This window comes from Macrosteles quadrilineatus, unplaced genomic scaffold (genome assembly GCF_028750875.1).
Source record: "Macrosteles quadrilineatus isolate MER2022 unplaced genomic scaffold, UCM_ALF_1.0 Scaffold_4__1_contigs__length_99947679, whole genome shotgun sequence".
Taxonomy (NCBI): Eukaryota; Metazoa; Arthropoda; class Insecta; order Hemiptera; family Cicadellidae; genus Macrosteles; species Macrosteles quadrilineatus.
Window position 1 is genome coordinate 80,740,061 of NW_026542597.1, and position 13,359 is coordinate 80,753,419.

A 13,359-nucleotide genomic window follows, 5' to 3' on the forward strand; every position below is an offset into this window, starting at 1 on the left:
TTAAATCATCTGGTGGCGAGTCCAGTCAGCCCAAAGAAGTCACGATAGAAGACGGCAATGACGTAGGTATTTATTTATTTATTTTCCAAGGAAAGATGAAAACAAGCAGCTGATCACAAACGGTAAACATTACGTCATTGCCGTCTTCTATCTGCTTGACGAGCATTAGTGTGGCCTTGATTACGGCCTGTTTTTTAGCGAATTTCCCACATAGGGAATAAGCTATTACCGTAGTACTCATGGTAAGACCTGGACCCGGGACCGATTTTTTTCCGTTTTGAGGTCCCTAGAGGCCAAAAACACCATCCGTTCAAATTCATATATATATATATTTATATATACAGGGTGAGTTTTAATTGTCCCCCCCCCCCAACTTTTTTCTACATTGTTTCAAATATCAATCCCAGACCACTTCCAAACATTGTTGGGTAGTAAGTACTTCATTTTGACAAGGTGGTCATTTCCGGCCGCCATCTTGGATCCGCCATATTGGATGCAAAACTTTTTTTTCAAATGTAAAGGTGGGGTTGTGACCCATTATTTCGAACTACATTTTTACCCTGATTACAATGCCGCAAACCGTTTTTAAAAATCTTGATTCATTCTAAAGTTACGAGGGCTTTTCAAAACTTTATTTTTAGCCCATTTTAACATTGTGCATTTACAAACTAAGACCATAATCCCAAAATAGTGCTAGATAATGATAAGTATACACTACCAGTAATTGTCCACCTATTTTCACTTGGTTATGACTGATGTATTTTTTTCGGCCGCCATCTTGGATCCGCCATTTTGAAATGTGATAAATTATTTTAAATATGAAGGGGGTGTTGTGACCCATCATTTCTAACTACTTTTTTAAGCTGAACTTAATTCCATAATCTGTTTTTCATTTTCATTTTTTGATTTTGAAATACTGACATTTTTAACAAAAAAATTTAAATATTTCATAAATAAAACATGATAACAAAAAATGGATTGCGGCATTGAGTTAAGCTTAAAAAAGTAGTTCAAAATGATGGGTCACGACACCCCCTTCATATTTAAAATAATTTATCACATTTCAAAATGGCGGATCCAAGATGGCGGCCGAAAAAAATACATCAGTCATAACCAAGTGAAAATAGGTGGACAATTACTGGTAGTGTATACTTATCATTATCTAGCACTATTTTGGGATTATGGTCTTAGTTTGTAAATGCACAATGTTAAAATGGGCTAAAAATAAAGTTTTAAAAAGCCCTCGTAACTTTTGAATGAATCAAGATTTTTAAAAACGGTTTGCGGCATTGTAATCAGGGTAAAAATGTAGTTCGAGATAATTGGTCACAATCCCACCTTTACATTTGAAAAAAAAGTTTTGCATCCAATATGGCGGATCCAAGATGGCGGCCGGAAATGACCACCTTGTCAAAATGAAGTACTTACTACCCAACAATGTTTGGAAGTGGTCTGGGATTGATATTTGAAAAAATGTAGAAAAAAGTTGGGGGGGGGGACAATTAAAACTCACCCTGTATATATATTTATATATATTTATATATGTGTCCGTTAGCGCGATAACTCGAGCAAAAATGATCCGATTTTGATGAAACTTGGTACAAACGTGTAAACCTACGTTTATTCGAACGAGTTCGCGAACCAGCATGATCGGACTATGGGAACAGGGGTTTATTGGGGGCTTTTATGGGGTAAAAATGGGTTTTTCCTATTTTTGACCAAAAAAACATAAAATTTTGAAATTTCTTTCCAAACTATTTTTTAGAGCTTAAAAAAAACAAATAATTTAGTATATTGAAGCGTTATAATGCGCCTAATGGTTACGGAGAAAATTCCAAAAAATTGTTAATTTAAAATTCCCATGTTATTCTTATGGAGAATAAGTAAACCGTTGTAGTGTGCTTGTTTATTAACATATTTTGCCCAAATTTGGAAAATGTTTTTATTTCTTACTAACTATTAACATTTTACATAAAAAAACACTTTTACCCTCCCTGTTGCAGCAAACCTAAGTATGTGTTAAACTGATTCTATTTAAATAGGGAATAAATGTGATATTTTTAAGGAGACATTTTAGTCTAAATCCAATCAGGCAAATGGAAATTTGCTTAGTCTGCAGGTTTGCTGCGGCGGGGGTATTTTAGTGTGGCCTTGGTTTTGCTAAAGTTTATATGATGAGTAAAAGTGTAAAAATGTTAAATTTATGCGAGTCTTTTATTGCAAGTATTCTCCTAACCTAAACTTATAAAAAAGTCCTTCCAAAAATTAATGGGAAAAAATTCACAAATACGGTTATGTCATGTTATTGGTTCAGGGGGGGGGGGTGGTGGGGGGAATCCTAAGTGGCGCTGATTCGGGTGTTCGCTTAACTCTGAAAAATTCCTAGAACCGGCCCTGGTCATTATTATCACTCTTGCTCATTTTCCGAACTCATCAGCTTCGCCTCGATTGTTTAACTAATTACCTTTCCAGATCCAACTGGGCCAATGACCACTGATAATGTTGCTGGTTGAAAATTCACATTTACACAGCTAAGCGTTTCTTCAGAACTATCTTCACTCCACTTTGCCGAAATGTTTGTCAACGTAACACCACCTTTAGCTGCGTCGGTGCCGTTGTATTCTATTATTTCTGGTGGTGAAAGTTTTACTTCTTTCTCATCCAAGTCGTTATAAGATAGGTTTACTTTTCCGTTTTCGACTATTTTCTCTCCTTCAATTTCATCGTACAGCATGAATTTCTGAAACAAATCACAATGGGTGTTGTAAGTTTTGAATAAGCTTCAGCCATTCATTAGATATAATTGTCCTGATGCTTTTCCATATTACATGCATATTTGTTGAATGACAGAAAATAGTTAAGTTTTGTATTAAACTTTTCATTCTTTTCAGTAAATATTACTGCTTCTTGAACTCAAACGATAGCCAGTATTCCTCTAAATACACCGTCCCTGATCCCCTCCCTGTACCCGCAAAAATCCATGTGTCCAACACAAAAAAAGCAAAAGTATTGAAAAGTCAAAAACGGTTTGAATTTTTTTAATTGTTTCAAAAATTTGTTTCTAAAATATTCCCAGAAGACAGTTCTGCTTCATTCTCTCATCTCACTTATATAACATATCTGTGTTTACACTCTTGTAAACCAAAGCAATTAATTATGCAAGCACAAAAAATAAATCTTGGTCACATCAGCTGAGTCCAAAAACAGTAATTTTACTGCGGGATGATAAAACACACAATTCCTATAAATGTACAAGGTATTAAATCAATAAAATGAACATAGTTTGCATACAGAAACTGAATGATTTTTAGAATAAAAATTTCATAGTTGTAGGGTTTCCTCAGGTAAAATCTTTTTTTTTCATAATTGCTTCAAAATTAATTTGTAAGTGATATTTATCAGTCAAATCTGCAGATATAGAAATGTTATTTGTATTAACTCACCTCAATTCTTTTGATGCTGACAACCATTTCTGCAGTCAAACCGATAGAAAGTGGGAAAAAATCTGACATCATTTGGCGAATTAGGGTAAAGTAACAGGTTACTACATAAACCTAAACATTACAAAAACTTAATCAAGATAGAACATAGAACCCATTAAACAATAGAATTTTTTACAATCACTCTAGACATATTTAATCTTATACAGTAGTACCAAACCAGCTAGACGCATAAGCTCAACTATAGATGAAAAAAATTAATAATACTTCATTCTCGTCCAATGACTGGATATGTTTTTACATAAATTATTATTGAAATATTTTAAAGCTATTAATTAATCTATACGGGTCAGAAACTTGGTCTTTTACCAAAAAATCCCAGAAGCGCCTTATTACTTTTGAAAACAAAATTTTGAGAAGAATTTTTGGACCAGTAAAAGAAGGAAATGCATGGAGGATAAGGAAAAATAGAGAGTTAAAAGAATTATATGGTGAACCAGATATTGTGGGAATAGTTAAGAGTAGGAGGTTGAGATGGATGGGCCATATTAACCGTAGAAGTGAGAGAGAGATGGTAAAGATGGTACTCAGAGGTATACCAGAAGGAAGAAGACCATTAGGTAGACCAAGAATGCGATGGGTTGATGAGGTGACGAAGGACTTGAGAAGAATGGGAGCAGACTTGGAGCTGGCAGAGGATAGAAGAGCTTGGAGGCACATGGTTGGCGAGGCCAAAAACCACCTAGGTTTCCAAATGGCCACAGGAGTAAGTAAGTAATTAACAGCTGTGTCTAAGGAATATGTCGGCATTAGTGACTTACAAGACTACAAGATCGCACCACTTATCCTATACTCAACTCCATTCATATTTGGCTAAAATACCTACATTTGTATGGTTGCCATTTCAAAGTAAAAAGTATTAAGTATTTATAAATCAATTTATTTGAGAACACGAGCAACACCTTAAAACTAGGGCTATTTGATTTTTTATTACAGTTCAATTTCATTAACAGCAGACAAAACTCCAATTATTAGATTAATCCCCCCCCAAACAAAAAAAAATTATTATTTAACCGTAAAAATTAGACTACAGTCCTAGGAGAAGATTTTCTGGGTTTCCAGACCAATTTTTAAAGTTTAATCATTGACCATTGTCGATATCAGCTGATCAGCTGTCAGCATTTGTTTGAAAGTTAAAGTTAGGCGGAGTGGTTGAAATTGCTTTCCCTCAAACCGCCTAAAATTTGTGAACGTAGTATTAGTAGCCAAAGCTCACATAAAATCCATCTTCATTGTTAAATTATCAGACATTGTTTACAAAGATATATTGATCAAGTTAAGTGATTTTTAAATTTTAATCATTAATATCAAGTATTTTGTTCACATGTAAATTTTGGAACTTACGATGGAAGCTGTGATCAGATTTCCCATGAGAACGTACGTGACTATAGCACAGAAGATTGCCAGCCTATTGTTGAAGAGAAGGAATGACAACATTACTCCTGTTATGTAAGAGCTTCCTCTTATCTCTTTTATTTCAAGTCTAAAATCATAAATTGAAAAAAACATTGTTTACCTGTAAACTGGTTAAAAACTCACATATCTACCATTAACTTATCCGAACAATAGTTGTGAAAATCACATAAATGATTATAGTTGAAGGTTTTCAGATGTTAATCATGAAGGCTGAAATATAAGAGATGACTTGAAGAGTTAACAGCAATACAGTTCAGTGATAACAAATGCAACGGAAAAACTTAAATATCATAAAATCAAAATTTAAAGGATAGAGGATAGTGTATAGCTTGAGTGTATTTTCAACACAGTTTTTTTTTTCATAATATTTCTTTTTTTTTATACATATAAGTGAATAACAATCTTTGGGACAATAGAATTTTTATTTAGATTTTTTTTCAATTTTCCAAAAAATCAATCTAGGTAAACAGAATTAGCCCAAAGATAACTAAATATTTAATTATGTGGTGTAACTTTAACGCCCAGAAGAAATATTAGATGATTTTGTTGTTTGACAATCTTGTTTTAAACCTCTAATCAAGTTCACAGTTAATATAGATGTCTCTAAGCTTTCTGTATTAAAAATACAAAAAAAAAACATAAAAAAACTCAGTACGAAATACAAGCTAGTGATACAACTTTAAGACAAACCTTCTAGCTTCAGCCACAAGTTTTTCAAATGGTTTTTCCCATGTGTACATCTTAATCACTGAAATTCCATTTATAATTTCACTCATGAGACAAATTCTCTCGTCCGTTCTTTTGGCTGTCCTCAAGCGGTAAACTGACTTCTGCTTTCCAAGCCACACTGAAACAAATAGTATCTACAGACTAAAAAAAACTTTAAAAAGAAAAAAACAAAAAAATGACAAAAAATAAGGTTGTAATTGATGTAATTCAAAATAATATCACTTTCAATAAAATTAAAGCTATGCTATCAAAAATATTTATAACTAGCACAAAATCTGCAATAAAAATAATGAATTGTAATTAAGTTTATTCTTCATAAAGGATACAGGAATCTACCAATATCAATTCTAATTCTAGTGAATTTCCACATACTGTTTATTGACATTACTGCTTTTTCTCCTGCCCGTAAAAGTGAAAATAGCAATAGGATAGAAGAATTTCAATTACCTATACTGTATATTTATTTCCATTTACCATTCTAGGCACTTGACTAGCGACCCTACACACATAACTAAGTGTACATTTTTTTTGGGAATCGAAAGCATATTTATTGTCATATCCTTTCTCTATTTCTAATTAAAAATCAAATAAAGGATTCAAAATGCTTATGTTTAAAACACTTAATCTATAAATATTCATAATGTATGAAGTCAAATTATCGTAAAGAAGTTTTCCCCAGTAGCCTAACCCTAAAAATATATACAGACTGTCCCAAAAGTCCCGGACCGGCTTAATATTTTCCAAACGACAACAGATAAATCAATAAGATTTGGTATACCAACACCACACCTAAAAATCTACTTTTTTAAGGAAATATCAATTTTCTGTCATATCATGGGGACGTCGTCCCGCAAGGAGTCAGAAGGAAATCTTAAATAGAAGCATAGGTTGACATGTACATCAAATTAAAGACCTTTACTAGCAAAATATAATGCTGCAAATTTGAACTCAAACGGATAACTGAGTAAAAAATGGCATCTGTTCAAATATTTCTTAAATCAGCCATTTTGAATCTTTGAACGACTGCCATTTTTTACTCAGGCGTTCTTTTGAGCTTGAATTTACGGCATTGTAATCTACTAGTGAAGACCTTTAATTTGATGTGCATATCGACCTATGCTTACGTTAAAAATTTTCTTCCGATTCTTAGGGCTGTGCCCCCTGAGGAGTAAGCGTATAATAGCAATGCAAATTAAATGAATCTTTGAACCACTGTCATTCTTGGCTCGGTTGTCCGTTTGAGTTCAAATTTGCGGCATAATATTCTGCTAGTAAAGACCTTTAATTTGATGTACATGTCAACCTATGCTTCTATTTAAGATTTCCTTCTGACTCCTTGCGGGACGTCCCCATGATATGACAGAAAATTGATATTTCCTTAAAAAAGTAGATTTTTAGGTGTAGTGTTGTGTACCAAATCTTATTGACTTATCTGGTGTCGTTTAGAAAATATTAAACCGGTCCGGGACTTTTGGGACAGTCTGTATATAATTAACAAATTAACCCTATGAATACTGGAAATAAATATCCTAATTCTATAAGAGAAATGAGGTGATTTATTGTTTTTCATGAATATATTTTTGATTACTTCATACACTGAGTAATATTTGTTGGCCTGTTCAACTGCTTTCACTGTTAATAGTTGCCAAACTTACTTTGCGCTGGAATTGACACAAGCAGTGCTCCCACCCCGACCAGTGCAGCCACTCCGATCTCTATCCACAAGAAGTACATCACTACCAATGTGGTGAGAGGTCCGATCCACAAGTAGTGAACAAAAATGATTCCCATGTCAAACCGGTTAACATCGTTGGTCATCAGGTTTACCACCTGTCCCACTGTCGTCTTTCCCAGTGACATCTTGCTGAGCCGCAGGCTCTGTAATGGAATATAAAATTGATTATTTTTTAAAGCATATAACATTTGGATTTTTTAACAAATTACCAGCTGAAAACATTTTAAGCTTACGTCTATGACCTGAAGGTTTAAAATAATGGAATGTTTCTTTATTTGTTCACCTTAGATGTTATGACTTAATATTTCAATTTGTATCATCAGTAGCGCAACAATACTACAAATCCATGGTATCTAGTGGAGCAGGAACAGCGATCCTTGAAGTTACAACTCTGCAAAGTATAACACTCGAAAAGTCAAGTTCTAACCAATCCAATAAACCCATCCTAAAATATATTTTTCAAGCCTTTTTTCAAGCGTTATAAGTTCATATATACATTTGCTAGGATATTATGGGGTGATTTTATATGTAACAGATTCAAATATCAATTCAAATCGAATCATCCTTTATTGCCATCAATATCATTATTCATGTGTTTATGGTTCGTACCAGAATCAAGAATCAAGAATCAAGAATCAAGAACTTTATTGTCATTGACCTTTTACAAGGAATAGACATAGTCAAAACTAAAACTATAAAAACTATAAAAAATACAGTAGTGGGTTCTATATTAAAAATCAATGTCAACATTAGAAAGTAAATATTCTGTTATACAATAAAATGGATTTTTGATGAGCCACTCAAACATTTTTGACTTAAACCTATTAAAAGGAACCAGTTTGGCTGCCAGACCTAATTTATTAAAAAACCGTATACAATTTATTTTATGGCAGTTATGTGTTTTGGCCAATCTATGGGCAGGGATTTCTAGATTGGATTTGCCTCTTGTATTGTAAGAGTGTATACTGTCTCTACAAGTAAATTGATGTAGATTAGCTTTACTGTAGAGGAGTATGGGAAAAATATACAAATTTACTACAGTCAAAATTTTAAGGTTTATAAAAAAAAGTCTACAGCTATCCACAGGGCCAACCCCACAGATTGTTCGTAGAACTTTTTTTTGCAATAAAAGAATTTCATGGGTGTGGGGGGAGTGTCCCCAAAGTATAATCCCGTAAGAAATATGCGATTGAAAAAAACCAAAATAAGTAGTCCGAAGGTATTCATTACTAACAAAATCTCTGAGTTTCCAAATTAGATAATTTACTCTGGAAATTTTTTTACATGTGATTTCTATGTGTTCTTGCCAATTTAATTTTGAATCAATTTGGAATCTTAACAATTTTACTGATTTTAATTCATTATCAAGTGGGGATAGACTCAAAAGAATTCTCTGAGTTTTTTCTTGATTACACATCAATTTATTTGAGGAAAACCAATTTAGTGCTGACATTATTGATTCATTAGTAATTAAATCAAGCTCATGGATATCTCTATGTATTGCAATCAAAGTTGTGTCATCAGCATACACAACAGTGTCTACATCAACATTCTTCGGCAGGTCGTTTATCGAGATTAAAAACAAGAAGGGTCCCAAAACTGAGCCCTGTGGAACACCTACTTCAACCAATCTTAAGTCAGAATGACTGCCTCCAACAGATACATACTGTTTTCTATTGGTTAAATAGGATCTTAAAATGTTTAAAGTTTCACCTGTAATACCGTAAAATTCAAGTTTTTTGAATATAATAAACTGTTGAAAATTACTGAATAAAATAAAATAAAATGTTGCAGTTGTTGCAACATTGACTCATGTGTGTTAACCTATGGACTTAAAACATAAAGCTTATTTTATACTAATCATGTAATTCTAAGACTTATAGAATTAATTAACCTACCTTCCTATAGACAATTGAGCAGCAAGCCACTCTCATTTTCATCGCCAGGTGCAACAACCCGAGCCAGAGGGGATTGGTGATGAAGACACTACTGGCTGTGCAGACGACGACTCCTAGCGCGTACCAACACGCAGCTTCACGACTGGTGGTTTCATGGCCTCCGGGGGAGAAGTGTTGTAGCATACGAGCCAGTAACAGTGGCTGAGCTATCCTGACAAGCAAGAACAGATATCATTGTTGAAAAATAATACGTAAATTTAAACCTACAGGAAAGTAATCAAAATATGTGACTTAAAATACCCATAACAGACTGTTTGAGGCAAAACGCAATGAAACAGCATTTTATAGGCTATATTATTCATAGACCTCCCTTTCTAAAAAGATTTTGCAAAAATGTATGCATAGTAGTCTCAATAATTGAGAAGTGGCCAAGAATGCCAAGAAATCTTAATTTAATTCCTGCAAGGCGGATAAGCAAAAAGGCCTGATAACAGGTAAAAAAAAAATTCTTATGTGTTTAAGCTGTTTCAGTTTACTTATTAGAATTGAAAAGATTCACTTAATTAGCATTGTTTAATTACTTAACAGCATTGTTTTACTTAACAACACACGAGTAACGGACTAATGAGGTTCGAAGATTGAGAGGAGAGAAGTAAAATTGTAATGCTTCAAACTTCAACTAAATGAATGAATGAATATATAGTTTATTCCAAAAAGCATTGGCTACAAACAGTGATTATAAAATCAAATATACTTAACAGAGACTTATGACACTAAAAATAGTAAAATACATACAAGTTTTAATGAGCCACAATATTCTACAATAAACAAATGGAACTAGCAGACATAGGCTACCTGTGCGTCTGCTAAGTTGCTGTCAAATAGAAAAAAGTAAATTATGAATTTGTGGAATGGCAATTAAAAATAAAAGGGTTGTTATTATTAGTGATGTATGTAAAAGTATTTTCATGAACACAGCGCTGGTGAGTCTGCGCATTGATTTCGTGGTGGCCAGGAGAGAGAGACAATTTGACAATTTGACAATTTCTTTATTTACCCTGGTCTGGTTTGGACCAAAGGTCCACTCTTACACCAGACCAGACTTAGACAATCTGTACAAACATCAATTACATGTCAGTTGTGGCTTGGCAACTTAACTACCTTATCACTAAAAGATAAAGAAAAGAAAATTGCTTTTACAAATTGTAAACCTAAAAATAAAAAATATTTACAAAACACAAAACATGTTTGCTTCTAATCTATAGATACATTTAAATTTTTATTTATTTTTTAAATTATTTTTCAATGAGAGATAACAAAATTAGCTTCGTTTTATACATGTTTGGTGAAAATAAAGTAGTGTTTTAATATAGAGAGATAGAGAAAAAAGGCTTAATATCTTAATAAAAGGGTTTTCTTTAACATTCTATTGAATGATGCACTAGTTGTAGCAGTTTTTAGGCTGTCACTCAGCTTGTTGACTAATCTTATTGTTTGTACATGAAATGACCTATTATAAATTGTTGTTCTATGTATAGGTATTTGTAGCAAATTGTCACTAAATCTAGTATGTCTCAAATGAACTTGTCTCATCAAAACATATTTTTCATATAAATAGTCTGGTCTTTTATCTTCTAAAATTTTATACATCAAGGACAAAACATTGTACTCTACCCTTTCCTTAATCTTAAGCCATCCTAATTCTTTATTATTTCTTCTATTCCTATTTCTTAGAGAGAGAGAGAGAGAGAGAGAGAGAGAGAGAGAGACTGTGTGTGTGTGTGTGTGTGTTTGTGTCAGTTCCGTGTGTAATGGTGGTAGTGAGGAGAGTGGAGAGTGGAGAGTGAGGGTAATTAAAAAGCGGTCATAGGTAAAGTAGTGTACGCAACTTGCGTAAATAGTCTTAACGACACTCGTAGAAGTTTTAAGGCACTTTTCAAGGCTCTTGCTTTAAATTTTGTACCTCAAACTAATATAAAAGTCACGAAATCAATAAAATATATACATCTGTTTTATATTTTGTTGCTAACATTTTGCAATTTCTTTCTAAACTATTTTGTCGAGCTTAAAAAACAAATAATATAGTATATTTAAGTGTTTTCATGCTCTTAATGGTTATAGAGAAAATACAAAAACTCTAAATTCAAAATTCCCATGTTATTCTAATGGAACATAAAGTAAACTGTTGCTATGCTTGTTTATCAAAATTGGATATATTTTGATAAAACTTGGCAAATTTATTTATTTTATACTGAGCTATTAATATAAAAAAAAAACGCTTTATCCTCCCTGTAACAAAAACCTAGGTACTCGTTAATCCTAATGTTACTTAAATAGATAAATGAAAATCGAATCAAGTAAATGGAAATTCACTTAGTCTGCAGGCTTGCTGTGGCGGGGATATTATTTATTATATTAACTTGCAAATCAGTAAAGTAGTAAAATTAATTAGATTAATGAACCTAACCTTACCGTCCTTACCTCAAAAAGACATCCCCTATCACCATGATTAACCCAAAAAGCAACATTCTCGGTCCGAATGTTCTAGTCAAAGCTCTGACCAAGCTGGGTTTTTTACTTTTGTGCCTCGACATATCAAGTTCTCTTTGCCATGATCTGCAAACAATAAAGGACAAATCGTAAAATTATAGTTTTAAATGGCTTACAGTGTAAAACTACAATCATCTTACATAATCTTAAAGGTTATTTTCAGTTTTAGTGAATTCTTGAATTCTTATAAAAGGAAATAGTCTATTTCCATAGATCTCATGACCAGACAAATAGGATTTCCTTTTTAATTTTGATGTACAAAGAGAGGCCAAAATACAATCTGTTCAAATACATCATGTGTCGGATAATTCAAGTAAAAAATCATCCAATTTTGAATAAATATTATAAATCTACATGTACTCAAGCAAGTTGGTAAACCAGCTTGATTTGACTATGGGAACAAGGTTTTATGGGGTTGAAATTGAATTTTTCTCTGTTTTAACACCAAAACATAGAATTTTGCTATTTGGTTTAAGTTTTTTTTTTTAGTAGTATATTTCTAGCAGCCAGTGTCACTTTGTGACTTCAAAATCTATGATACAACTATCTAGATGATCAACTATGATAAGTCTATGTGAACTTATCATAAGTATCTATGTGAACTTGTGACTTATAAGACTATGATAAGGGTGAAAACGATTATTTGTCATCATATCCCTATTATTTGCATTGTGTGCACGATCTCTTTGTGGCATCTTAGAAAAATTACAAATACTAATAAAACATACTATGAAAACACAAAATCTACCTTAGTCATTTTCTTTTTTACATTTTATAAAAATTACATTAAAACATCACCAACTGTAATGATAACCCCATTTTTGTATGGATGTTTAAACAAAATTGTATCATGAGCATCTGATTTGATGTGTACTAATTGTAAACTTGAAAAATTTCAGATGATTGACAACAGAATTCAGCACAAATTCTGAAATTTAAAAAGCGTATTGGACAGAGGGCTTACACAGCGGCAGTTTTTTTTTTTTTAAATCTATATTTTTTAATACTCTGTGTTTCATATACCAATGCATTCAGCCCTTCTCCGTTTGAATGATCTTACTCGTTATGAAATTAGCTTTACTATGATATGCTACAAGTAAAGGTTTTTTGAAATGACAAAAATTAAAAAAAAAATTATTTTTGAAAATTTGCAAAATAATGTCCGTTGTTCATAATTTTCAAATAGAAACATATGTCAAAAGGCACATCATTTTTAGGTCTTTTAATTCTGAACAACTTTGTAATTTACACTTACTTCGTATCTCTTTTAGTTTTTGTGTAAATAACAAAAAACCTAATGTTCCTATATCAAATGCATGTTATTTGGGTTTAACACTAAAAATTATTTTCTGAAATGGGACCATTAGGCTAGTGCCCTTGTACGTTAAGCAGTTTCTTCGTAATCAATTTGAGACACCTCTCGTGAGACACGTGATGCGTGAAGCCGATTTTATTTGTGGACCAATTTCAACATTTGAGGTATAAAAAGATTTGTCTCAATTCGTAGGTTTGCAATAAGGCTTAAGGGCGC

General features: G+C 32.6%; 1 protein-coding gene across 1 annotated transcript in view; it reads right to left on the minus strand.

Moving 5' to 3' along the window:
* The window catches only part of LOC128992490 (probable multidrug resistance-associated protein lethal(2)03659), a 76,646-nt gene that overhangs the window by 48,380 nt on the left and 14,907 nt on the right, over positions 1–13,359 (minus strand). The window contains exons 4-10 of the mRNA XM_054416082.1: positions 11,760–11,894; positions 9,279–9,489; positions 7,301–7,523; positions 5,607–5,763; positions 4,845–4,983; positions 3,444–3,554; positions 2,465–2,740 (exon numbers count right to left, since the gene is read on the minus strand). Of these exons, the coding sequence (XP_054272057.1) occupies positions 2,465–2,740; positions 3,444–3,554; positions 4,845–4,983; positions 5,607–5,763; positions 7,301–7,523; positions 9,279–9,489; positions 11,760–11,894 (1,252 nt within the window). The remainder of the gene's footprint in view (positions 1–2,464; positions 2,741–3,443; positions 3,555–4,844; positions 4,984–5,606; positions 5,764–7,300; positions 7,524–9,278; positions 9,490–11,759; positions 11,895–13,359) is intronic.